General features: G+C 42.4%; 2 protein-coding genes across 14 annotated transcripts in view; one reads left to right on the forward strand and one right to left on the reverse strand.

The window, feature by feature from the left end:
• The first annotated feature begins 882 nt into the window (after window positions 1-882).
• On the forward strand, window positions 883-14,008 carry Sri (sorcin). 2 transcript variants are annotated; one of them, XM_027391566.2, is made up of 8 exons: window positions 883-1,037; window positions 2,007-2,090; window positions 3,822-3,891; window positions 8,351-8,394; window positions 9,217-9,364; window positions 9,562-9,675; window positions 10,608-10,666; window positions 12,436-14,008. In XM_027391566.2, the coding sequence occupies exons 1-8, from the start codon at window positions 987-989 to the stop codon at window positions 12,460-12,462; spliced, it is 597 nt and encodes a 198-aa protein (XP_027247367.1). In that variant the 5' UTR covers window positions 883-986; the 3' UTR covers window positions 12,463-14,008. The 2 variants fall into 2 exon arrangements, with proteins under 2 accessions (XP_027247367.1, XP_035306385.1); XM_035450494.1 differs by having other exon boundaries at window positions 965-1,037; window positions 2,004-2,090.
• Window positions 14,009-14,746: 738 nt separating this feature from the next.
• The window catches only part of Adam22 (ADAM metallopeptidase domain 22), a 206,724-nt gene continuing 196,530 nt past the window's right edge, over window positions 14,747-24,940 (reverse strand). For all 12 annotated transcript variants that reach the window (XM_027391556.2, XM_027391555.2, XM_027391553.2 and 9 more), the window contains one exon: window positions 14,747-20,389. In XM_027391556.2, coding sequence (XP_027247357.1) covers window positions 20,369-20,389 — 21 coding nt within the window. In that variant the 3' untranslated portion in view covers window positions 14,747-20,368. The remainder of the gene's footprint in view (window positions 20,390-24,940) is intronic.

Consider the following 24,940-nt stretch of genomic DNA (forward strand, 5'->3'; position numbering starts at 1 on the left):
ATTAGAGTGTTTCTCAAAACGGTAAAATCAGAAGAACAGGCAGGCACGATGACTCAGCGGGAGGCTGAGGCCACAAGTTCTGGGCTAGCCTGAGAGCCTGGTCCACAGAGGGAAAGATTAAGACCAACAGAAACCCAGCGTTTAATCCTTAACTGTCAAGGGCGAACCTACGATTTTTCTCTTGTTTCATTTATACCAAAAAGCGAAAACGAAAACTGTGAAACGTTTCCTGAACAACCCAAGTGAGTTACACATCCTTTCCAGTAAGTAATGTTCACCTGAACAGTGTTTCTATTTGAATCATCCAGAAAAATACATCAATTTTCTGCGAATGATCTGGGTGAGGCGGTCCTGCCCAGAAAATGTCCCCTTTGCCTACCCCACTCCACCCACTTAGCAATCACACCAGCTACACCCAGCTTAACAGTTGGCGAAGAAACACGTCACCCTGGTTCTAAGCTAAACGCCCCCTTGCACAGTACTGAAGTTTTCATCCTGTTTTCAAAGGTGTTTTTCTATTTTGACTTTAAAGTGTCTCCTTCACCCATTGGAGGTGCTCTTCAACCTTTCCCTAACAATAGTGCACAGCGCTCTTACACCACCCGCCCTGTCCAACAACCGTGTAAAATAACAAATGTACCACAAAACAGCACAGTAGGAAGAAGGAAAAGGAAAAAAAAAAAAAAAAAATCCTGGGGGCGGTGCGTTGATGTCGGAATGTGCCACTAGGCCGGGAGGGAGAACGAGTGCCGGTGTGAACCCCGTCTGGGGCCCTGGGTCATGCCGCGACAGGGTCGCGCGGGGCGCTGGCACAGCACGGAAGGCCGCAGAGAGCCGGCAGCGCGCGGGGTGGCGCAGGACGGTCCCGGGTGGGTGGCGGCGGCGGGTGCCGCCCCCCGTGGGGCGGTGTGGTGCGCTCCAGGGCGGCTCCGGACGGCAGGGAGGGCGGAGTAGCAGAGGTACAGGGCAGAGGCGTAGTCTTCACCATGGCGTATCCCGGGCACCCTGGCGCCGGCGGCGGGTACTACCCAGGCGGGGTAAGTGCAGAGCTCGGGTACCGCAGCCTCGCTCCTCCCCGGGCGAGAGGGCACCAGGGACGCGCGGGAGGAGGCGCTGCGAGCGGATCCTAGATCCAGATGCTCCGCGCTCTCGCCCGGTCCCTGCTGTGCAGACTCGGCCCCAATCCATTCTTCAGCCCTCTGTCTTCCTAGGGACTCTCCTCGGCCAACGGGTGTGTGAGCTGCGACTCCGGAAGCCCACTCGGTGACTTCACCGAGCAAGTTGTGCGTTCACTCTCTCTCTCTCTCTCTCTCTCTCTCTCTCTCTCTCTCTCTCTCTCTCTCTCTCTCTCTCTCTCTCTCTTATGCCCCCAAAGCGACAACAGCCATATTGATCTAAAATGGTCTTGTTGTCACTCACTTGAAAAGAAAGTGACAGGGAGTCCAAAAAGTCCTGAGAAATGAACAGGGGTCCTAGAGGAAGGGCACCTCGCCAGGTGTTAGGGATGTACTGTCAGAGACTGAAGGACCCTCGTCTCAGATACAGCGGGGCCATCTCCCTTCCTCCTCCCAGAGCACACCTGTCAACCCTGTACCAATTCCGACCTTACCTAGTACTGCAAGTGCTTTTAAAACTTCGTAAAAGCTGTTTAAAGCAACAGGAAAATAGTCCCGAGCCTTGCGTGCTGCTAAATTGTTTGCCTCGGTTACATTCACCTCTGCAACCCCCTACTTAATAGAGATTTTTAAGTGACTTCGCATATTGTGGCATCACTTTCGTGGAGACTTATTTTGGACCAAATCGCCAGCTTTTAAATGTGGATGGAGCGGGAGTGGAAGAGCAGGGTGGGTCGCTGCCCTTGTGTGTGAGGTCATGGGGGGGAGATGCTGTGAAGTCCATACAGGCAGGCAGACAGCAATTGCCTCTGCTGTGCTGTGCGCCAAAGCCTTGCGGGTGAAAGAACAAACTGGAATCTGTTCTGATGCTTCTCCACTTCCTTCTAACAGTATGGAGGAGCTCCTGGAGGGCCTTCGTTCCCCGGACAAACTCAGGATCCGCTCTATGGTTACTTCGCTGCTGTGGCTGGACAGGTTAGCCCTTTCTGTACAATACTGAAGAATCGTTTTATCTCTTGGTGTCATCGTTTAGTGCATGGCATCTAAAAGCGCTTACCTCATCCTGGAACTGAATCCCTTTGCCTGGGCAAAAGAAGGAAAAAAGAACAGAAAACTAAAACATTCTTACTTCAATCCTGAACAAAGTTGGACAGAGAATACCTGTATTCGTGCTAGATCAGTTCAAATCGAAATTTGTGATTGGAACTAGGGGTTCGATTGACCCAAAAGGGGATTGTAAATATACTTCGAAGGTCTATGAAGTAGAAAGATGCCTTTAGAACTGTATTATCAAGATAGAGCAAGGGTTGCTTACAGAGAAGAAGTTCAAGTTCTAAACGTAAAACCTCTGTTTGTCCAACCTAAAGGCCTGTATTAGATTAGTAATTCTGTAGCCCAATTATGATGGACACCTACTTTCAGTTGGATTTGATAATTAGTCATTTACCCCCTTAGGAGTTAAAGAGCCGCTGGCGTCCAGGCACTAGAATTACTGTCTGTATTTGGAAGGTGACCTCTACCCCTGCTGTAGATGGTCTTCCTCTGCTAGCTTTTGTATGTCCTTATTAGGTATTATGGCCTGCTGACCCTGAGAAAGAATTCAGGTCACAGAGTGACAAGTCCTAAGTCCCACCTCCCTCCCTTAGAGTTATAGGACAGTCTGTGGCAGCTATGAGGAAGGACACTTGCCCAGCTTGCAAGGTCATTCTGTGTTTGGTAAATGTACTGTTGAGTAACCCAACATATCCAGAGGGGATATTTATCCCTGCTTATTCACCTTAGACTGGTTTTAACAACAAGAGCCAGAAAGAAGGAAATCAAGATTTAAAAGGAAAAGAAAAAAAGATGCTGTAGATAAACCCTCGGGTCACCTTTGGAAGTGGTACTCTAAGAAACAGCGTTGAGAATTTGAATGGAAAATTGAGTCAAAGACTGGGAGACTTTCCTCTCAAGTATCTACTTAATCTGTTATTGATCTGTGTCTTTGAAACCGCAAGACATAGCACACCTCAAGACTAGCATTCTTAGATTGCTGGTGTCTCTGGCATGTAAGTGACCCGCCTACTTGGCTTTCAGCAGCCCTGGCCTCTATTCCACACATTCATCATTAATAATTTCAAATTATTGTTCCTTATTTATAACGGTGGATCTCGCCATCTTGGATTTATGTATTTTATTTAAAATCCCTGAGAGAGAGAGAGAGAGAGAGAGAGAGAGAGAGAGAGAGAGAGAGAGAAACAGACCTAGTTTTGACCTCAATCAGCCAATAAGAAGGTCTAGGAAGCTACCATGTATCTTCTACATTTAATTGTGCTCAGAAAACAGTGTCCTAAGTCTTAAGTTCATCCAAGAGCTTCTTGCTCCTTGGACCAGGCCTTGTATTTACTGATGCCTGAAAGATCTGCTGTACACTTTACTTTCTCTCTCAAAATGGGGGTGAGGGATATGTTTTTAAACAATTCCAAAGCTAATTGTATCTTAAAATGATTACTTTTGGTAGTTTCTTGGCTCAAACTGATTGGAGACTGTTTGCCATAACAAATATTCTCTCATCAAATTCCTTTTGGAATTAGGGTAAGGAGAAGAGTATCCAATTTTGAAAGGCATTCCTTTAAAAATGCTAGATATCCCTTTCTCTTGTCCTTGTCACTTAAGAACTTAAAAGTATGAACTACCATCATGATTCCTCTTCCTTTGTTTTATAAGGATGGACAAATTGATGCTGATGAGTTGCAGAGATGTCTAACACAGTCTGGCATTGCTGGGGGATACAAACGTAAGTGTTCTTAGATTCTAATAATCCCCTTGTTCTCTGTACTTCAACAGTTAACTGTAAAGACAGCAAGCTTTTCTGACCCACTAAGCTATTGTTTTTTATGTCAATTGAGCATAGTTTCTAAGTTATGAGACAGGTTAGTGGATTTCTTGGACTTGGGTTCCCTGTATACAGAACCATTCAAACTGATGAGACAGTTTGGGTGGCCTCCCTCACAGAGGACAAATTAGGGTGCTGAAATGGAATCCTCCAGGTCGGGTATCGTTAATGATAAGTGCTAGCATGTACCACTGACCATTTGCCAAGTGCTTATTCTACCCTAACTCTAGTGGCCCTGAGACAGTGGCCAGTCCTATGGTCTGATCTCTGGACCCTGGGTTTGCTACTTGGCAATACAAACACTTGTCGTCTGTGACATCCCCAAGGTCATTCTTCCTTCCACCTGAGAAGATGTGTTCATGCTGAGGACAGTGAGGACAGAGCTCCCACTCTACTCTCACCTTGTGCTAGCCTTCCTGCTCCTTCCTCAGTTCTTTGCCGTCTGGATGTGCCCTGCTATTTATTGTCCAGCACATCCCTCTTCCCTGTCTTTTCAGTAATGTGCTCCAAGCTGCAAGGAGAATTAAACATTGCAAAGATCCTGCATCATCTCATACACTCTGCTTTAAAACAAACAAACAAACAAACAAGCAAGCAAAACAAAAAAACATGTAGCCTTGACCAGGAGAAGTGTCTTTGACAAATAATAGTGACTTAGCCCAATTGGGCTTCTTCTAACTTCTTTCCATTTGTTGACTGACTCGTGACAGCAGACTGCCACTTCTACTTCATAGTGAGCTCTGAGTTAAAGTGTTCCAGCTGGAATTCATTCCTAGGCACTTGCAGAGGGCATTTTCAGCTGTTTGAGGTACTGTATTCTCTAGATGACCATTTTTAAAACACCCAGTTTCTGTTGTCACCACATCTTGTGTAACCTCAGTGTCCAATTTCTATTTCCTAGTTGGGAAATGAATTCAAAAGAGGAAAGCGTTTCAAATTTCTGCCATTTTAATTTGGTTCTAGACAAAAGAAGCACTTTGTAGGTAAGGGGAACCGAACAGTGGCGATTATGTTTAAATGTTTAATTTTTTTAACCTTGGGCAGTTGAGGTAAACAAGGAAGATATAATGGCATTTGCCCAGTGAGTTGTCTTATTAGCTACAGCCCTTCTGGAGAAGAGGTGCACCAAGTTTTAAGAGAGACCAAAGAGCTCTACAGGTTCTTTAAGACTTCTGTTTTGAGGGCTGATGAGATGACCCAGTTAGTCTTTGCCTCCAAGACTGATTACCTGAGTTCAAACCCTGGTTCTGCACCAACTCCTGAAAGTTGTCCTCTGACTCTGACTCTGAGTCTCTCTCTCTCTCTCTCTCTCTCTCTCTCTCTCTCTCTCTCTCTCTCTCTCCAAATAAAGAAATGTAATAGCAAACTTTAAAAATTTTGCTTGAAAGTCACTTTTGTGATGGCCTTAGACCACTGCATTGTAAGAAGACATTTCTTGAAACACATCTAATTAATTAGCTTAGTTGCCTCTAGTAGCCACCCAACTTCTGGGCTGCTAAGAGTTCTATGGTATAGAAACCTTAAAGCCATCGCCCTTTTTAGGCCCATATTCCAAGTCATAGTCCACACATTTGGAGTGGAACAGGGCCTGTGAGCTACTTCAGGGAAGAGGCAGTCAGCCCTAGAGGGGGACTTGATAGGGAATGTTCCAATCTCTACAAGAGAAGTTCTACTTCTCCTTTCCTTGAATTTGGTGGTTCCTCTGCAAGAAGCCGGGCAGAGGCAGGTAGAGTAGGCTTCCTTCCTTTCTAGGTCTGGTGCATGGTTTTTACTGGATGAAAAGATATCTGAGGCAATGCAGTAGAGCAAACAGAAGCAGCAGTGGGAAGTGACCACATGGATGGTTTTGAAATTATATTGAAGGATTGACATTAATAAAAGCTGTTTCCTGGTGAAAATGCAGTGAGCGAAATTGAGCGAAGCTGATTTGCCTCACCTAGTCCGTTGGACGTCTGTGCTCTGACTCTGTTTCCCTCTGTGTCTCCTAGTATGCAGACCCTTCATCTGTTGATTGCTTGTTGGTTGGGTGTTGGCTAACACATTGGAAAAACTTTAGAATAGAGACATTAGCTGAACATGGTAATCTGTGCCTATAGTCTGCTCATTTGAGAGGTGGAGGTAGAAGGGGCCAGAGTTTAAGGTCATCATCTATATACATTAAATAAAACGAGGAAACCATGGGCCTATAGCCGTATTGGTAAACCTAAAATATTCTATTAACAAAATAATAACCCTTGCTGGGCAGTGGTGATATGCACCTTTAATCCCAGCACTTGGGAGGCAGAGGCAGACAGATCTCTGTGAGTTCAAGGCCAGCCCGGTCTACAAAACAAGTTCCAGGACAGCTATGGCTATTATACAGAGAGACCCTGTCTCAAAAAAACAAAATAATAATAATAATAATCATCATCATCATCATCATCATCATAATAGCCGGCGTTGGTGGCACACGCCTTTAATCCCAGCACTCGGGAGGCAGAGGCAGGTTGATCTCTGTGAGTTTGAGGCCAGCCTGGTCTACAAGAGCTAGTTCCAGGACAGCCTCCAAAGCCACAGAGAAACTCTGTCTCGAAAAACAAAAATAAATAAATGTAATAATAATAATAATAATAATAATAATATAACAATAATAATAATAACCCACATTTCCACCTTAGCCTTCTGTAAGAGGCATACTTCTACACTAAACTACAGCTCCTGTCTAGGGGTGAGGATCCAGTCCATCCAGCCATGTATCCATTCAACCAACCGGTGCATTTCAGATGAATAGTTACAGAAACAGCTCTGCCTGGTGAAGATCACTGAGATAACTACTGAGGCTGGGATCATACCAACAGGCACATGGTCAAGACAGGAGTGTGCCTGCAGAATTGATACCCAGGCTAGAGGAGAAATGAAAGTCCAGCCACAGTGATGCCACCCGGGCATGCTATATGTACATGTTGATAGAACAGTATGCATGTACACAATTCAGATAGTTAGAACAGTATGCATGAACACAATTCAGATAGATAGAACAGTATGTATGTACAGAATTCAGATAGATAGAACAGTATGTATGTACACAATTCAGATAGATAGAACAGTATGCATGTACACAATTCAGATAGAACAGTATGTATGTACATAATTCAGATAGATAGAACAGTATGCATGTGCAGAATTCACATAGATAGAACAGTATGCATGTACACAATTCAGATAGATAGAACAGTATGCATGTGCAGAATTCAGGCATTAGAACACTATGTTTGAAAGCCCCAGAGGGAGTATGGTTCAGTGATGGAAGAGAGAAATTCCCTGTGGAGATCCTGCTGGCTGTTGGTGAACTGGGAAAATTCACGAAGGTCCTCACATGTAGAGGTTCTGACCTTTACCCTGAGAGCAGGACACCCTACAGCATTCTGTATGGGAGAATACTGCCACTCCAGCCATAAGGTTGAAGACTACACTGAGAGTATAGAATAAAGACTCCACTTTAAAGGAAGTAAAGGAAGTTTATTCTGAGCCAAACATGAAGGACTGTGATTCAGGAACATGGACTCAAGTTAACTTGAGTGACAGGTTCCACTATGGAAGATGGCGCATGAACTTGTATAGTCAAGAATTAAAAGGAAGTCATGAATCAGGACATTTGCCATTCCCATTGGTAGGAAGATCTGGTACACTCACTACAACAGAGTCGGGAGCCATAGCTTTCAGTTGTTAGAACATTCATGGCTATAGGATTGGTAGATGCTAGAGGCCTGTGAGGCGTAGTGATACACTTTAAGGAGTATTTCTACTGAGGAGGACATTGGATCAGATCCAGAAGTTAGGGTAATTGGTTAGTAAAGGCCAAGTAATGCAAGATTCTAGCTTGTGAACTATAGCATTCTGTCTACACAGTGTTCTGCTTAGTCAAGATTAGCAGTCTGCAGGACCTTAGTATTGCTACAGATTTTTCAGACAGTTCCTGACCTTAGGGATTGGGAAGTGACTTAGTAAAATCGCATCAGGTATAGCTGTTAAGGAGCCCATGGAGTACTGTATCTTAAAGAAATGACTGGACCAGGGCTAACAGTGGACCTGACAGGTGATCCTAACCCTGTGTACAAGGTGATTGCATATTGGGGAAGGGGGATTGGGGTTGCTACAGACATCTCTAACATGGTCAGATATATTTAGTAAAAATTTTGAAACTGGACCATGTTTGCCTCACAGTCCCACAAAAGTGGTATAAGAGAAACACACAAAATGGCAAATGAGTAGCATGCAAAATGAGCCGCATGTTTTAAAATGTGTGATTTATTTGCATGATTCCAATGTAATATAAAATTTTGAAATTATACTTACTCATGTACTTTCTTTGATTTAACAGCTTTTAATCTGGAGACTTGTCGCCTTATGGTTTCAATGTTGGACGTATCCTTTACCTTCATGGTGGTCTAGAGTGTTAATCCACAGCACAAAAAAAAATATCTTTCTAAGACATTTCATCTCAGGATGAGTAACAAGTAAATATAAAATAACAAGCAACCACCAAAAAGCTTGATGAAATAACTAGCCGTTAGAATGTAATTTGGTGTGAAAAGCAGGCAGGAAGTTTAGTAAATGGAAGACTGGTTGTTCAGAATTGCAAAAGGAGCCAGAGGTGTGGTGGCTCGTGCCTGTGATCACAGGACTCAGGATGCTGGGGCAGGAGGATCACTTCAGTTTGAGGGCAACAGGAGCTATACTGTGAGTTGGAGGTTAGCCTGAACTGTAGAGATCCTTTCTTAAGAGAGATAGGTGGGAGAGTGTGTGTTAGAGTTAGTTCAGTAAGGCATCAAAGTAGAGAAGAATGCCAGCCAGTCATTTGGTTAGTGTGTCACTCATGGTACTTTCCACCTCAACTCACTTTCTACAGCTGAAACCATTGGTTCTTAGGTATTAGACTATCAGAACCCATGGCCTGCAACACCCAGGGAGCACACCCAATTCCAGTAAGAAAACTGCTTTTTACTTGTCTGGCAATGCCGTGTCATCACGTGTTCAGAGCTTTAAAGCCATGGGCCAATTATTGCATCATTTGCCATTAATGTTTTGTATTATAGCAACAAGAATATAGAATAGCTTTTTTAAAATTTGGGGTGTCATTTTGCCATTTTAACAGAAGGAATATTGATCCCCTTACCCTTCCTCAACCTCTTGTGAAATCATTAAAGCTATGAAATAAGACAGTTTGGGTCCTTGATTATGCTCCAGAGAGATATGTCTGGCACCATGGGATTCAATGAATTTAAAGAGCTCTGGGCTGTGCTGAATGGCTGGAGACAACACTTCATCAGTTTTGACAGTGACAGGAGTGGAACGGTGGATCCCCAGGAACTGCAGAAGGCTCTGACGACGATGGGTTCGTATTACCGACTGGAGTTCTCCGTTACCCTACTAAAGATGTTTTGTTCGCCCCTAAAAGCGTGTGCTATATTATTCCAGTTGTTTATTTTTAATGCTTTTGATATTGTTGTTGTTTTGGGATTTTGTTGTTGTTTTCTTTTGTTTTCACCAACCTTCAACCTTTTCTCTGCTGGGTGATTTTCTGCCTTCCAGGATTCAGATTGAACCCCCAAACTGTGAATTCAATTGCAAAGCGATACAGCACCAGTGGGAAGATCACCTTTGATGACTACATCGCCTGCTGTGTCAAACTGAGGGCTCTCACAGGTGTGTCCCTGAAACCTTTCAGCAAGACCAGCCTAGAAGACTCTTTTTATGACATGTCTCCTCTTTCCACGCCTCTGAACTTCCATTCTTCCCAGTTCTTTTTATGGTTTTAGGGGGTGTGTTAGAAGACCCTTAATACAGCTCTTAAGCAAATAGAGCATAATATGCTATTCAGAATTTCTTGGGCGTTGGTGGCACACGCCTTTAATCCCAGCACTCGGGAGGCAGAGGCAGGCGGATCTCTGTGAGTTCGATGCCAGCCTGGTCTCCAGAGTGAGTGCCAGGATACACTCCAAAGCTACACAGAAAATCCCTGTCTCGAAAAACAAAACAAAAAACAAAAACAGAATTTCTTTTAGATGAATGAATAATTGTAGTACATTCAGATATAATTGTCTATATTTTAAATGTGTTTGTGGTTCTGCGGTCACAGACTGCTCACACATGCTAGGTAAACCCTGGGCCATGGTGCTACACCAATCACAGAGTGCAGTTGTGAGTCGTTCTCTTCAACTGTGAAACGTTTGAAAAGAGCAAATGTAAAGCTAATCATTTTTGATTGATCCACGGGGCTAAAATGAGTGCGATATTTTGTCACAGCCCGTTTATCGAATTTAGGAACTGTAGCCATCTGTTTCCTTGCTTAAGCAGTGCTTGCGTTACTACAGTGTTTATAGCCCTATACTTTCACTGCAGTTAAGGGCCTTGAAAGCTGAAATACTTCTATTGAGACCAGTCATTTTTCTCAGCTCCATCTGCCCAGAATGTTACTGCTATATACTAAATCTTTTAATATTCCTAATGCTGACTATCTTTCTTTGGCCTTCTGTTGACTGGTTGTAGAATTTAAGTGTTACTGGAGTTTGATCCCATGTCAAATAGTTAGCTGTTGTGATTTCGGAAAAACTACATTTTACCGTGTTGTTTTGCAGATAGCTTTCGAAGACGGGATTCTGCTCAACAAGGAATGGTGAATTTCTCATATGATGATGTAAGTCTTAGCAAATAAGAGCTAAGTAGAAGACATACTGTACATAAAATGGGATTCCTTTTTGAAGTTAGCTATTAAGAATATGGACATGATGGCTCATGCATGCACTCAAGAGACTGAGGCAGGTGGATTGCTATGAGTTCAAGGCCAGCCTGAGCTATGCTTGTGGGACTCTGCCTCAAACAAACAAATGAACAAGCAAACAGAAAACATAACAGGACATGGTGGTCCATGCCTGTAATCCCAACACTTCTGAGAATGAGACAGGAGAATTACTTCAAATTCCAGCCCAGCCTGTTGCTTTTATTGACTGGGTCAAGTAAATAGATTTCCCTGTTGCTCTGAGACTGAGTGAAGCAGGTATCATAATAATGATGCCTCTTTCAGGCTAGGGTGATAGCATGCTTGGCAGACAAACATGAGGACCTGAGTTCAATCCTAGTACCCATGTGCAAAACCTATGAGACAGGTGGGACCCTATGCTTGCTGATGCTCCAGCCAAGCCTGGTTAGTGAGTTCAAAGCCAATGAGAATCACTCTCGAAAGGTGAGCAGTACCTGAGGCATGTGTCATACTTGAGGCTGTCCTTTAGCCTCTACATACATGTGCATCCCGACACACAAGCATACACTCTCATACATGCGTATATGAAGTAACAATAAGATCTCTTTCAAAGAGCCGTTGACAGGTTTCAGTCAGCCGTGTCCTAGGATGCAGACATGTCGTCTGCTCTGACCCTGTATAAAACACGTCACGGGGAGGTAGCTTGCATTACAGCTGTGCTTTGCATACCTGGGCTGTTCCTTGAGAACATAGGGCAGGCAACAACTGAAAGCACCATTTAAAGCAAGCTGTAATGACCTGGAGAGAGGGAAAAAGTATAGACTTTGGCATCAGAGGGGACCACTAAAGAGGTTTCTAAGTGTTCCTTTTCTCTCTAATAAGAATCATCGAGTTGGTTTAGCAGAATTGTCGTAGGAATTAGTACTGGGGCTCCTTACCAGTGTTGGAGTATAAGTTTAGGGGAGCAGAGTCAAGTGTAGGTCTCAACTTCTTTGGGAGGTCTAACAATCTTTTCACAGGGGTCACATATCAGATATCCCTGTATATCAGATATTTACAACAATTCATAGCAGTAGTAAAATTATAGTTTTGAAGTTGCAGTGAAGATAATTTTATAGCTTGTGGTCCCTGCAACATGATAAGGGTCACAGCAGTAGGAAGGTTGAAAAGCACTGGTCTAGGGGCTCTTCAGGGCAGTGACAGCAACACATAGCAAATACTCATGTTGCTAAATGGATGTTTCTGAGTTGCTGGAGCAGGGTCAGTTTCTCTGTGTGCATGACTTTGACTTGATGGAGCAGACTGTACAGGATGATTGGGTCAAAAGTGCCCTGCTAGAGTAGCAGGGTGAAATCAGTTTGGAAGTCGTCACATGGTATGAGAGTGTAAACTTGGTATTTGTTCTTGTGGGCAAGTGCTTTTGACCATGACTGTTTCTAGACTCTTAAATATTATTTGGGAAGTGATTCCTCCTTCCCATAAAGTGAGGGACTCATCGGACTTTACGATAGAAAGCTCCCCTACCAATAAGACCATTCCCACCCGGGCGTTCATTTATGCATAACTTTGAAAGTTGGGGCTGTTTTTGTTATTTTTGTTTACCCACAATGCCAAGATAAAGAACTAAAATGGAAGCTGCCCCCAGAGAGGCTATGGCACCCTCAGTATTTGCAGTCTGTAGTGTAACATTAATTTTCCTCTTTAAGTTCATTCAGTGTGTCATGACCGTCTAAGTCAAGAAGAAGTTGTCTGAATATACTCAACATTCCAACTGGAGCCCAAGCTTGCTTCCTCCTGCCTTCAGTGCTGTGTGCAGATTTCCAACAACACTCCCTGACAACTGTTGAACGGGATTGTGACTTTATATACAACCGAAGCTTCATTTTTAATTTTGATAATAAATCCCTGAGGTTCAATTAATATAAGAACAAGTGTGTTGTACCAGCCAGAACCTCCTTGAGCCACTATTAACCAGGCCTTATTTTCCTGCTGTCTTTTATATAAACTTAAGTATGCAGAGAGTTTAAAGCATATTGTATATTTTCTTGTGACATGAAATCTTTTCATCAGATTTAGCTGTTGTCCTTTCTTGCCCTGGAGAATGTGGTTGTGTTTTGTGTGAGATATTCTTATATAAGTGATGTGGGTCCACAGGGTGCAAAACAAACCAGTGCACAAGGTAATATACACACTAGAAAGAAGTGCCAGCTCCAGGACTCACCGGGCTTAAAAGCCTTGGTTGGACAGAGGTATTGAATGACTGTCTTCCTCTTTAGAAACCAATAGATAATTTGTCACAACATCCTCCTCTGTCATCTATCCAAACTGTTGTTAATTATACCTAAAAGTCTTCTATATTATAAGCTTAAAATTCACAGGAAAAGACTAAAAAGGGAGATAAGAATATATTAACTGTTTATCTTTGACTGATGGGATTCTAGATGACTTTAATTTCCTTTACATGTATTTCCATATCTCACAAAATTTTATAATGTGTATGCTTCCATCTTAAAACCAGATGTTGGGGGCAGAGAGACAGCTCAGCAGTTAAGAGCATGTACTGCTCTTGCAGAGGACTCAAGTTCCCAGCGCCCATGTTGGGTGACTTAAGCACTGCCTCTGGCCTCCACAGGCACCTGCACTTGGATGCACATACCCTGGAACAGATGTGTATGCACAATCATAACTAAAAGTAATAAGAATAAGAAAACCAGACAGAATCATTCTTAAAACATTGTTGAAATCCATTTTTAAATGTCATGTGTTAATGTACTTAAACATGCACAAGAAAGGAATTTAAATGAATGAGTCAATTGTTGATCTGGCTTAAAACACTGGGAGTAGGATCTCTCTTCCCACTAAATTTCCAAGTGTTCTACAATCAGGTTACACACACACACACACACACACACACACACACACACACACACACACACGCACACACACGCACACACGCGCGCGCATGTAATTTTTTTTTCAAATGTTTGAATAATTGGCTTGCTGGCAATGCCTTGCTATGTATGTGGCTTGGTCATTTTATGTAAGGACAAGACACCCAGTGTTGCCACCTTTGAAGAGAATTCTTATCCCATGGGGTAGTTCTGAGTATGCAGAAGTGTGTTGATAGAAAGAGCATCTGCCGTATTTGTTTCTTACAGTTAGCTAAAAATGATAAGATTCTCGCTAGCAATGCATCTGTCTTGTCAGGAACAATGTGAACGTGACCAAGTGAATGATTAACTCTCAACAGGTGAAATAAACATTTCATAAGCCTCTCCAGCCTCATTTCACAAATATATGTTGATAATGTCAGTATATACATTACATATATGTAGTCATTTCGTATTTGCTGACCCTAACTTACTATGTTTTTAGTCAGGTTATGTGTCGGAGTGTGACACCGCCTGCTGTGTCACACTGTGACACACTGCTGGCAAGTCTGGGTTTCATTTCAAATGTTTTATCTGTACTGTCACAGAGCTTTGCTTCAACCTGGACCCAAGCTGTCCAGGAAAAGACCAAGGGTGCTAGGAGGACAAGGAGGCTGGGACTGTCTTATAAAGCCCTAACACTTGCTATTCAGTTTAAACTGACCTAGATCTTCTGAGGAAATTAGAATTTCAAGAAATCATTTCCTAGGTGAACATAAACAATAAGGAAACTGACCCAAGGTGATGGATGACCCCATAGTTAAGCTGCCCTATCATTTGCATAACCCCAAGATGTGCTATTTATATTTTGGTTCTGAACTTGCTTCTGGGTACATCCTCAAGGATTATAAATTGTCTTTCTGGTATTCAGGTTTTAACAATATTTCAAGACAAGTCTTCATCAAGAGTTAAACATCACAGGTCAAGAGAGAATTTAGGAGACAAGTCCCTTGCTTCCTCATCAGAGGAACAGCCCAACAAATGGAATGCCACTTTTTCTCCCACCTCCTCAGGGACCATGAGAATGGAATCTTCTGACAGCTTCTCAGAGATGCTGGCCAGGGGAAAAAAATGAAAGAGCTTCACATCAAAATAACATAAATCTTTTATTGAAAGTCACTTTATTGATGTTACAATGAGAGTAACATAGAAAACTCTGATATATTATTAGCTTCAGAAGTGAACACTAATAAAATTGTGCCAGAAAGTTAAATCTCCAATTACAGTGACCTTTAAAAACAGCAAGATTTTGTTTACCTACAATATGAGAACAACTTTATAACTTGAACGGCCATAAAACAAACCACACTTGCTTAGGAAGGCAATCACCATTTACATTTCTGTTGGCGTTTGCCAAAACCCAGGAGTTTTAAAATAGCATAAGAACCGGAAGTGCGTGCGGAGTAGCAGAGAGGAGGCTTGAATGATGTGAATCTAAGTATACACACACACACACACACACACACACACACACACACGAGTACCTGGTTAGTCCAAGTGAACCACACTGATGCTCTCAACACATCCCCATGGGGTGGCCTCTGTTATCTTAGATGGGTGCCACCCTCGGAGGCTATGAATATGGGAAGCACTGGCAGAGACCTAAAGCCAACTAACATGAGCTGCTTTGGTTAGGCGAAATGAGCCATTTCTGGAAATTGTCATTTGGAAATGCTAGTTTGGGGGCAAGTCTTCCAACAAGTTGAAAAAAAAAATGCTCTGTATCCTGAAGGAACCTTTTGCTAAGCACTTTGCAGTTAGTGTTAAAAAAAAAAAAGTTTTCCATTAAAAACAAAACAACAACAAAAAAAGGTGTTGGGTTATTTGTGCCCATTAAAAGAGGAGCTGCAGAGTTGCAGTTTGATATTGTGCTGGATTAGAAAGGAAAAGTGGGTTTTCAAATTAGGCAGTGATACAAGTGTGTAATTTAACAGGAACCCTTTTTGTTCCTCCTAAGTGTCTGGATTCATTTCAGCACGTTCTGTGTTGTGTTATCTGATAAAACGTAGCACCGCTATATTTAAAGATTTGGGCTATTTGCATTATTTTAAAACTCAACTATCAGAACAGATCATGTCCTGAAATATAAGCTGAATGCAGAATACACGTACATGCATCTTCATACATTCAGGGAAACGAACCTTTGTTCACAAACAGAACTGATGGCCATTGTGTATACTGACTTAAGATTGCTTCATCTCACTGTGTGCCTTTTTGTAAAAGGAAACAGAATAAAATACATTTTGTTGGGATTTGATTCCATGGATGCCTGTGATCAACACTCCTACCACTCCCGAAGCCCCTTCCAGCACGATGCAGGTCAGTGAACAGTGCAACAGGGACACAGCACTGGACAGGAAAATCTGTAGAAAACTAAAACTCCAGAAAACTGCGAAGCGCACAGTCTGCTGCTGGCGCCCTCTGCGTCCCTTCAGCGTGGCCAGTGACAATCTTGATCGCTTCTGCCTGCTTCACGAGGATGTGCACTGTGGGCCTGTGCTGGGACTAAATGACCCAGGATCTTCCCAAACTCTCTGTTGCTTATTCCCTTCCTGAGATTTAGACCCTGAGATCCATTTCTTAGTGACTTTCCAAGGTGCACAATCAAACCAGCATGTTAAAAGAAAATGAAAGACGACCTTCCCTAGTCCTAATCCTGTGGTTCTCCCAGTTTCTATTTTACCCAAAGAAGGCACTAGCCTGCATGCTAGGGGGCGTTGCTAATCACGAGGGAAAGTCCTGCTCAGACAATTTGGAAGTAGGAAGGTCCTAAATGCAGCCATCAGATCCCATAGTAATGATACTGTTTTCTAAGGCCAGGGATACAAAGGGCACAAATGCAACGAACAATGGTTTTGATTTTATGTTTACTGACTTTAGATGCTCCATGTTGAGGACTGACAAAACCATGACCAAAACAGGATTGGAAATAACTACTTCTGCTTTCCAAGTCTGGGGGGGGCGGCAATTTTGTTCTGCACCTGCAGGGGTGGTAGGAAAACTCTAAGAGCTGAAAATGCCTGCTCCACAGAGCATATGCTGTCAGCAAGTGCCAATAGTGACCAGCAGGGACATTTTAACAGCATGCTGCTCATACAGGCAGATGGGCTGCTGCCTGAGCCAATTTTCACAACTGTCGATTAAATTTCATATGACAATAGCAAATGACAGGGTGAAGTGAATAAATGAACAAACTTGACTCTAAAGCCCTGCAAGAAGAGCACAAATACCACACTTGGCCGGGTTCAAAGATAACCATAAAAACCAAAGAACAAAAACACAAAGGGCAACAGGTAACATAGCTACAGAAGGCATAGGGCCATGGGCAGGATGAAGTGTAGATATGCAAGGTGATACCAGAAGAAAGGCAGGTGGACCTGTTCTGGAACACACAGCAGCCTCCCACCCACACCCTGGGAGGGCAGGGAATGTGTGGTGTTATCATCACTGGGGCTTCTATTAGATACCATCAATCTTTCATACATAAATTCTATATTGCACTGACCTTCTGTACAAACACTATTTTAAAAGCCTTGTAAAACAACAAGGAAAAGAAACTGTATAATGAAATGAGATGCCCAGGTTGCACTGCTCAGAAGGTATCTCATCCCCAGACAATGCTTCTGTTAAGGAACCTAAAGATGGGCTGTTCCTCATTTAGCATCTAAGTGAGAGGCTGAGACATGTGCTTTTTGTTCTTTATATCCAACCACTACACAACAGTGAGAATCACCATGCTGCACCATCTAAGCACCACCCATCTCCTGCTTTCTGCAGAATGCATGTGACTGGGGCCGTTCTGTATCCCGCTGACTCTAGAGGAAGGTTTCCCACCTAAGAACAGTTGGCCAGGAAGAGTTGGTCTGGCCAGTCTGTTCCTTAAGGCCTCTCTGTTACTTCAGGCCTCCCAGGTCACACTGTGGAAAGACTTAAACATTCCTTTACATGGGAATGAAATGAGCTATTGAATGGAACATCTCAGGCATTTGGGCTTTCTGCAGTCGTACTGATGCCAAGAGAAAGAGAAACGGCATAGTAATGATCCCACAGTAGACTGGGAAGTATGAATATTAGTTGCACCACTCAAACCACTATGGAGCTTCAAAGTTCCTCTCAAAATAGACATTTAAGAGAGAAAAAAATCACTGTGCTTGTACTTGATTCCATGAGTCTATTCTATCTACCTCAGCGAATGAAGTCATACGTAGTTAAGATGAATGATCTACATCACTAACACCGGTAAGTCTACCGATACATCTTGAAGCTAACCATCAACACTAAAGTCTGTTGGTTCCAAAAACAATTCTAAGAATGCTTAAACATGGGTGATACATACCCTACGAGAACATTAAAGCTCTTGTGTTTCTAAAATCAGTCTGCAAACGAGAGCAACTGTCTCTCCCAAAAGGCACGTGACAATGACAGTGATTTTTCAATGATAACTTCAGGAAAAATAATTGATGAGGAAAGACATGCAGGGAGACAGATAATCAGTTCACCAGCTAGCCACTTGTGAATTCTTCCAAACCAGGGCTTATGTAAGTAACTCTAACTACCAAGCGTATTTACATGAGGCACCTTTCAGTCAAAGCTATAAACTCTTTTCTTGTAGTCAAAATAAACCTTATTTTACACTAGCACTTTATATACTCAGTACCAGAAAACATTCAGTGCACATTTGAAGTGATCTTGTTCAAAGGCCACTTCATTTGCTACATCTTTCTATTGGTCACCTCTCTGCCCTTCTGTCCTTGCCTTGAGCTATATGGAGACGTTGCTCCACTCATCCATGCCTTTGTCTAAGATTGTTTTATTGAGCCATCAGCAAGCTCTAGCCTTTCCTGTTATGGTAAACTGTTTTTCCTGTATGATTTTGTCTAAATTAAATGGATTTCCCAGCATCTTCCAGGTGTTTGGGGAGAATGGACCATTACAAAAGACATAAACTGAGTACACCCCTGCCTTCCAGTCTGGCCCTTCAGCTGGGACATCTTAGACAATTCTACACAGAGATGAAACAAACCGACCCTGGACACTTGTGGGAGAAATCAAATGTAGAGTACATTTCTGATGTCTTGTCTGATGACTCCATCCCTCACATAAAACAGTAAGGAAAGGGGCGGGGCAGGAGTATACTGCACAGCAGATCATATGATTGACCCTATGAGTTTCAGATCTCACTAGAGTGTCTTTCTTTTTGAGTGATAAAATTGCATTAGAACAGCTATTAATTTTTCATTTTAAATAACAAGATTTCACATAAAATATCATTTTTCAATGGATCAAACTGTATACAGCTCAAAACCTTTGGTTCTTTCCCCTGAAGGCTAATAGTGACCTTTGTAGGTACTGCATCTATGTAGCCTTAGACTTTATTGATCTTTTATGCCCTGTTGAGTCTTCTAGACACCATCTTGTTCAAAGTCATCCAGAATGACCTACTGGGACTTACATCCCAGTGATGTTAAATGCATTAAAGTTGTGGAAACAGGCCACCCCTTTCACAGATAAGAATGGTTGTAAGGGTTTTGTTAAGGAGCCCAAACTTCAGGCCAGAAAGGGCTCAGGTACTGGTCAGATGGGAGCTGCCCACTCAGTGGTCTGTGTCTTTGGTGCATCTGCTCAATCTCAGCAAGACACTTTCTGGAGGGGAGGGCACTCCATGGCCTCCAGGTACCGAGTGAGAACGGCTACTGTGACGGGCACCATGTGTCTTAGATGTGGAAGAGAAGGCTGGCAGATTCCCAGAGAGTCTGTCAGCTCCAGCATGTCCTGATGCTGCATGGCCACCACATATAGAGATCCCACCTTCAGCAAGATGCAGAGGCCAGATGCTTGTCTGAGCACTTTGATCTCTTACGCAACAAAACCTCCTCCACACTGTACACACTTTAAAGGGAAATCACATGGTTTAGATGACTGCCAGTTATGGAAAGATGCTCTTACAGCATCGACCACTCTATTTACAACATCATCCACTTCCACTCTCAAGACCACAGGATGAAGGACAATGAGAGAATTGTGACTGACTGTTTTTAGGCATTTGGCAAAATACACTTATATGTAACAGTTCCTTTTTAAATTTAAAAAGGTTTACATATGTACAGTTGTCCTTGTATGCTAATATAAATATGAAAAGTAAAAAAAAATAAAAATACATGTTTAAAGTTAGCATATGGGTATTGGCCTCTCGAAGCTGTGCAGTCCTGCAATCTGTATGCCTCAGCCCTGCATGCTAGTGTCTATTATGGCATGTTGTTTCCTTGTATATGGAAAGCAATGCACAGAAGCTTCATGCATATGGCGTTATTGTTTGCAATGAGGATATGTTTCAGAATGCCCAGTTCTGAATCCACTTCTGTCCCTCAGGAAAACCTACTACATTTGGGTCATGTGAGTTTAGTTTTATTGATATTCTACAGATGTCTGCCATGCGGATTATCCATTCACATACCAATACCAGACCATAAATGGTTCCATGTTGTAGTGTAAAATTCCAGTAGGTCTTTTTACTGTTTGGTTAAACTTTAAGCCAATGACAAGAAGAAAACAGCATCCAGGCATGACCCATGGCTTCCTCTCCTCTGGCATCTCAGAGCGCCTTCAAATCGTGTGAAGAACAGATAGATTCGCAGTGATTTCTGGGTGGCTGGGTTTCTATAAAAGTTGAAGTAAACAGTTTCGATGTGACACATGTAAACAGTTGTTCTTAAATGGATGTCTCCCATAGCTGCAAACAGAGGAAAGCAAAATCATACACTGTGAAAAGCAGAAAGCAGACTTTCTGAGCTATGAGAAAGGATTCCACCCATACATAAGTAGCTATGGCACACGAGCTTGTCTAATAAATGGATAAAAGAAATACACAAACGTTGTTTAGCTCTCTCCTAAACCTGCTGTTGACATCTCTTTGTGTGTGTGCAGGGGGTACATGTATGTGAATGTGTGTGTACATATGCCTATACAAAGCCATGAGAAGGACAGACAAGGATTTTGGGAATCTTCCCCTAGTGTTCCCATCTCATCTCCTTGAGACAGGGCATCTCACTGGCCAGTGAACTCCTGTCTCTGGCCCCCAGTGCTGGCTCTACAAGCACAGGCATCGAACCCAGGTCTGCATGCCTCCACAGCAAATTCCTTGCTCACTAGCCATCTCCCAGCTCCAATATCAATGGTTCAAACAATGGTTACTTAAAATTTCAAATAAATATCACACCTCTCAGAGAATTTTAAAATATTATTTTAAGATGTCTGTTTCCTTTATTTCCCTCCTGTATTCTGCCAGCTAGAATAGTGATTCTCAATCAGAGCTTTGTAAACCTATCTGCAGAAATGTGTGTGTGTGTGTGTGTGTGTGTGTGTGTGTGTGTGTGTGTGTGTGTGTGTGTACGTGTACATATGGGGGATATACATGCATATGCATGCCTGTGCATGTGGGGATGAGAGGTCAATGTCAAGTGCCTTCGTTCATGATTCTCTATTTCATGTTTTTTTTTTTTTTCCATTTCATTTTTTGAGAGGGAGTCTCTGAACTTGGGGCTCATGGGTTTGGCCAAACTATCTGGCCAGCAAGCTCCAGGGTTCCTCTTGCCTCTGCCTCCTCTGTACCAGGACTACAGGCATGCACCAACATACCTGGCCTTTTACATGGGTACTGGGGATTTGAACTAAGGCCATTTATGCTTGCACAGCAAGAACCTTCTCCTCAAAAGTTTTAAAATCTACACCAACTAAATCAAAATCTCACTGGCAGGATTTAGCTTTAAAATACTTTGGAGCTCTTCAGACAGCTCCCATGCACAGCCAAGGCTGAGAGGTCTGACTCCATCGATACAAACACCGTCCCCATAAACATCACTGTGGGCCTGTGAGCTCTATCACTGACTGCAAGCAACTGTTCCCTAGTAGCTGATGTGTTAGAGTAGAGGGATGCATGCTTTCCATCCCTTCCTTTATTTGCCTCTACTGAGCCTGGCCAGATCTACTTTGCGCAGTAAGGGCCTTCATGGATGGCAAATGACTTTGGCACACTCAGACCGGCATCTCAGTTCACCAGAGAAGAGGGTTAATTTTTTAAAGCCTGCCAATGAAAATATACTGCCAGTCTATATGACTCATGTATAAATATTTTACACAAGAATGAAGAAAGCATGATTAGAGTGGCGTAGGTTATATTTAACTTCCATCTACATTCTATTTTAACAGGATATGAGATATTTCATGGCATGTAAATTTTGGGGGGAAGAAAAGGAGACAACACAATTACTATTTTTTTTCTCTGTTTTGTTTTGTGAGACAGAGTATCATGTAGCCCAGGCTGTTCTGAAACTCACTGTGTATCTGAAACTTGCCTTAGTCTCCTGACTTCTTTCTTCTACCTGTCAAGGGCTTTAGTCACATGGCACCATGCTGCATCAAGTATATCTTTCTAGGTATGTTACTTTAACATGCTTGCCCAAACCTTGGTGGAACTCTTGTTCTAATAGAAATTGTATCATACTCCACAGAGGCATGGAAAAGCCACTTGAGCTTCCTACCTCAGGCCAGGTTTATATTATCTTTGCTATTAAAAAGATCTACTCTGGAGCTGGAGAAATGGCTTAGTGCTTAAGAACACTTGCTGTTTTCCCCCCAGAGGACTCAGGTTCAAGTCACAACACCCACAGAACAGTTCACAACTGTCTACAATGCCCATTCCAGCAGGTTCAGCATATTCTTCTAGCCTCTGGAGGTACTAGGAATACACACGATATACACACATGCATGCAGGCAAAGCGCTCATACATAGAAAATGAAGATAAGTAAGTCTTAAATGTTTTCAAAAAGACACCATTGTCTTTTGGAGCCCAATGGAACTCTCAAATCTAAGGATCTTTTTGAGTGGAGAGGAAGTAATCATAGTGCTCAGGGGTGTCCCAGGCACAGAAAATGTGAAGGCTTAGATGGTCGTCTGGAGTGGGAGAGACAACTTTGGCTTCAATGAGTTTGCAGGAAAAGACAAAACAAAAAACACTTAAGAAAACTAAAAGTCATGATTATCCCTGAGAGAAACAAGTAAAAGACAATTTTAACATCATCAATAGCAAGAGGCATGATAGCCCACTCCTGGGTGGCTTTAACAGCAGGCTTGTTGGTGCATTTTCCACAACTCACCAAAACAGCTGAAAGACAAGGGCCACCCACTCCACAGGATTTTTCTATATTGTATATGGCTGTCCCACACAACAGACATAAGTCAGATTTTCTATACAGATATTCCAGCAATGGAGTCCTCATGATTACACTGCTCAGCCTATGGGAAGAGCATGGGACACCCATTTCTCCTTCCTGGAGAACTGTTATTTTCATGAGTTCTCATTTGTTAACATCTCTAATAATCTACACTTTGCCATGGTGACAGCTAAGAAAACACCCCCAGCTTGATGGAGCAAAACAACGATGCAGACAATTTACCAGGAAAAGACATGAAGTGCTAAACTTACAACTCTGAGGAGGGAAGGGAGAACAGCCACTTGCTTACCACATAGCACACCACAAACAACTGGATGTCTACAGACAAAGCCTGAAAGTCCAGCGCTGACAATCTACACTGTGTGAAGATGCATAACTGTGATTGGTTTAACAAAAAGCTAATGGACAATAGCTAGGCAGGAGGTAGAGGCAGCTCTTCTGGACAGAAAGAGTTCTGGGAAGAAGAAAAACTGATCAGCCAGCCAGACATGGAATAACCAGGATGGGCATAATGGAGATAAGATAACAAGTGAATGGAAGAATGTAGATTTTAAAATATGGGTTAATTTAAGTGTAAGAGCTAGTTAGAAACAAGCCTTAGCTAAGGCAGAACTTTCATCATTAACATAAGTCTCCATGTCATTTTTTATGAGCTGGCAGACAAAAGGAAAAGTCCACTTTTACATGACTTAGTCTTCAATTCCATCTTTAATCATTTCCAGTATTGACACACAGAGGTAGTTTTCACAATGAACAAAATGTTGTTTCATATTTGTATAGACTTCATGATTACAGTGATCTGACCAGCTGTGTTTTTTTCTTTCTTTTCTTTTTTCTTTTTCTTTTTCTTTTCTTTTCTTTTTTTCTTTTTTCTTTTTTTTTTGGTGGTGGTGGTGATTATTTTGTTATTGTTGTTTGTTTTGCTGACTCTGGGTTGGTCAAACCAAAGTACAAACAACCCACATTATCTTGAGGCCCATAATTTCAATTCAGGATATGTGAGGCTCTAAAACACCTTCAGATCCTAAAAATTCTCAGAACCCTGTGCTGAATAGATCTGATTTTTTTCTCATAAGAGCAACATTATAATGTAACTTTCCATAGGGGTCCAGACATAGTGATCACTCTTTCCAGGCCTGAGTGTTACAGAAACCTCCAAGGGCTGGTCTGGCTTCCAAATCCTACTTTATCCTAAATTCCACAGAATGAATTCACGGGGGTGGGGGTAGGGGTGTTGTGAGACAGGGTATGCTGACTAAGTATAAGAGGGATTTAAATAGAGTTTCTGGTAAATTGTATTTTTATCATAAAGATGAACATGTCCCTATTAGTTTTGAATTTGGCTTTCTGGGGGTAGTAGGGATGGCTCAGTGGCTAAAGGTACATGCTGCTTTTGCAAAGGACTGGAGTTTGGTTCTCAGCACTCATGTGAGGCAGCTGTCTGCAACTCTAGCTCCAGGGACTCCAATGATGCCCTCTTCTGGCCTCCATGGGAACTATACTCTTATACTCACACACACACTCACATCATTAAAATAATAAAAACAAACTTTGTTAAAATTTTGGCTTTTTGGAGTTCATAAGTGTGGCTCAGAGTTAGAGCAAGTTTTGTCTACCAAGGTAGCAAGGCCCTGAGGTTAAACCCTCCTTACCACAAAACTAAGTAGATTTTTTTCCTTCCTTCCTTTCTTCCTTCCTTCCTTCTTTTTTTCAAGACAGGGTTTGGAGCCTGTACTGGAAATTGCTTTGTAGACCAGACTGGCCTCAAACTCACAGAGATCCATCTACCGCTGCCTTCCAAGTGCTGGGACTAAAGGAGTGTGCCACTACCACCCAGCACTAAGTTGATTTTTTAAAAAGATGGAAAATGCTGTTAAATTTTACCATACTCTTTGTAGCATTCTTTCAATATTTCAGATTTTTCAAATAGTTTTCCTTTGCATCTAAATTCTACCCTTGGTACCAAGACACTAATCTGGTTTTCTGCCATAGGTTCCTATTTCTGAACTCCTAATGAATTTTAATAAGTCGGCAAGAGGTCTGAGCAATC

The sequence above is a fragment of the Cricetulus griseus genome (genome assembly GCF_003668045.3).
Source record: "Cricetulus griseus strain 17A/GY chromosome 1 unlocalized genomic scaffold, alternate assembly CriGri-PICRH-1.0 chr1_0, whole genome shotgun sequence".
NCBI lineage: Eukaryota > Metazoa > Chordata > Mammalia > Rodentia > Cricetidae > Cricetulus > Cricetulus griseus.

Bases quoted from the DNA above. Each gene is read 5' to 3' on its own strand.
- Sri (XM_035450494.1), top strand. From the start codon at position 987: ATGGCGTATCCCGGGCACCCTGGCGCCGGCGGCGGGTACTACCCAGGC. The intron at 2,091-3,821 runs GTTAGCCCTTTC...TTGTTTTATAAG, and splicing joins TCGCTGCTGTGGCTGGACAG to GATGGACAAATTGATGCTGA. The intron at 8,395-9,216 runs GTATCCTTTACC...ATTATGCTCCAG, and splicing joins TTATGGTTTCAATGTTGGAC to AGAGATATGTCTGGCACCAT.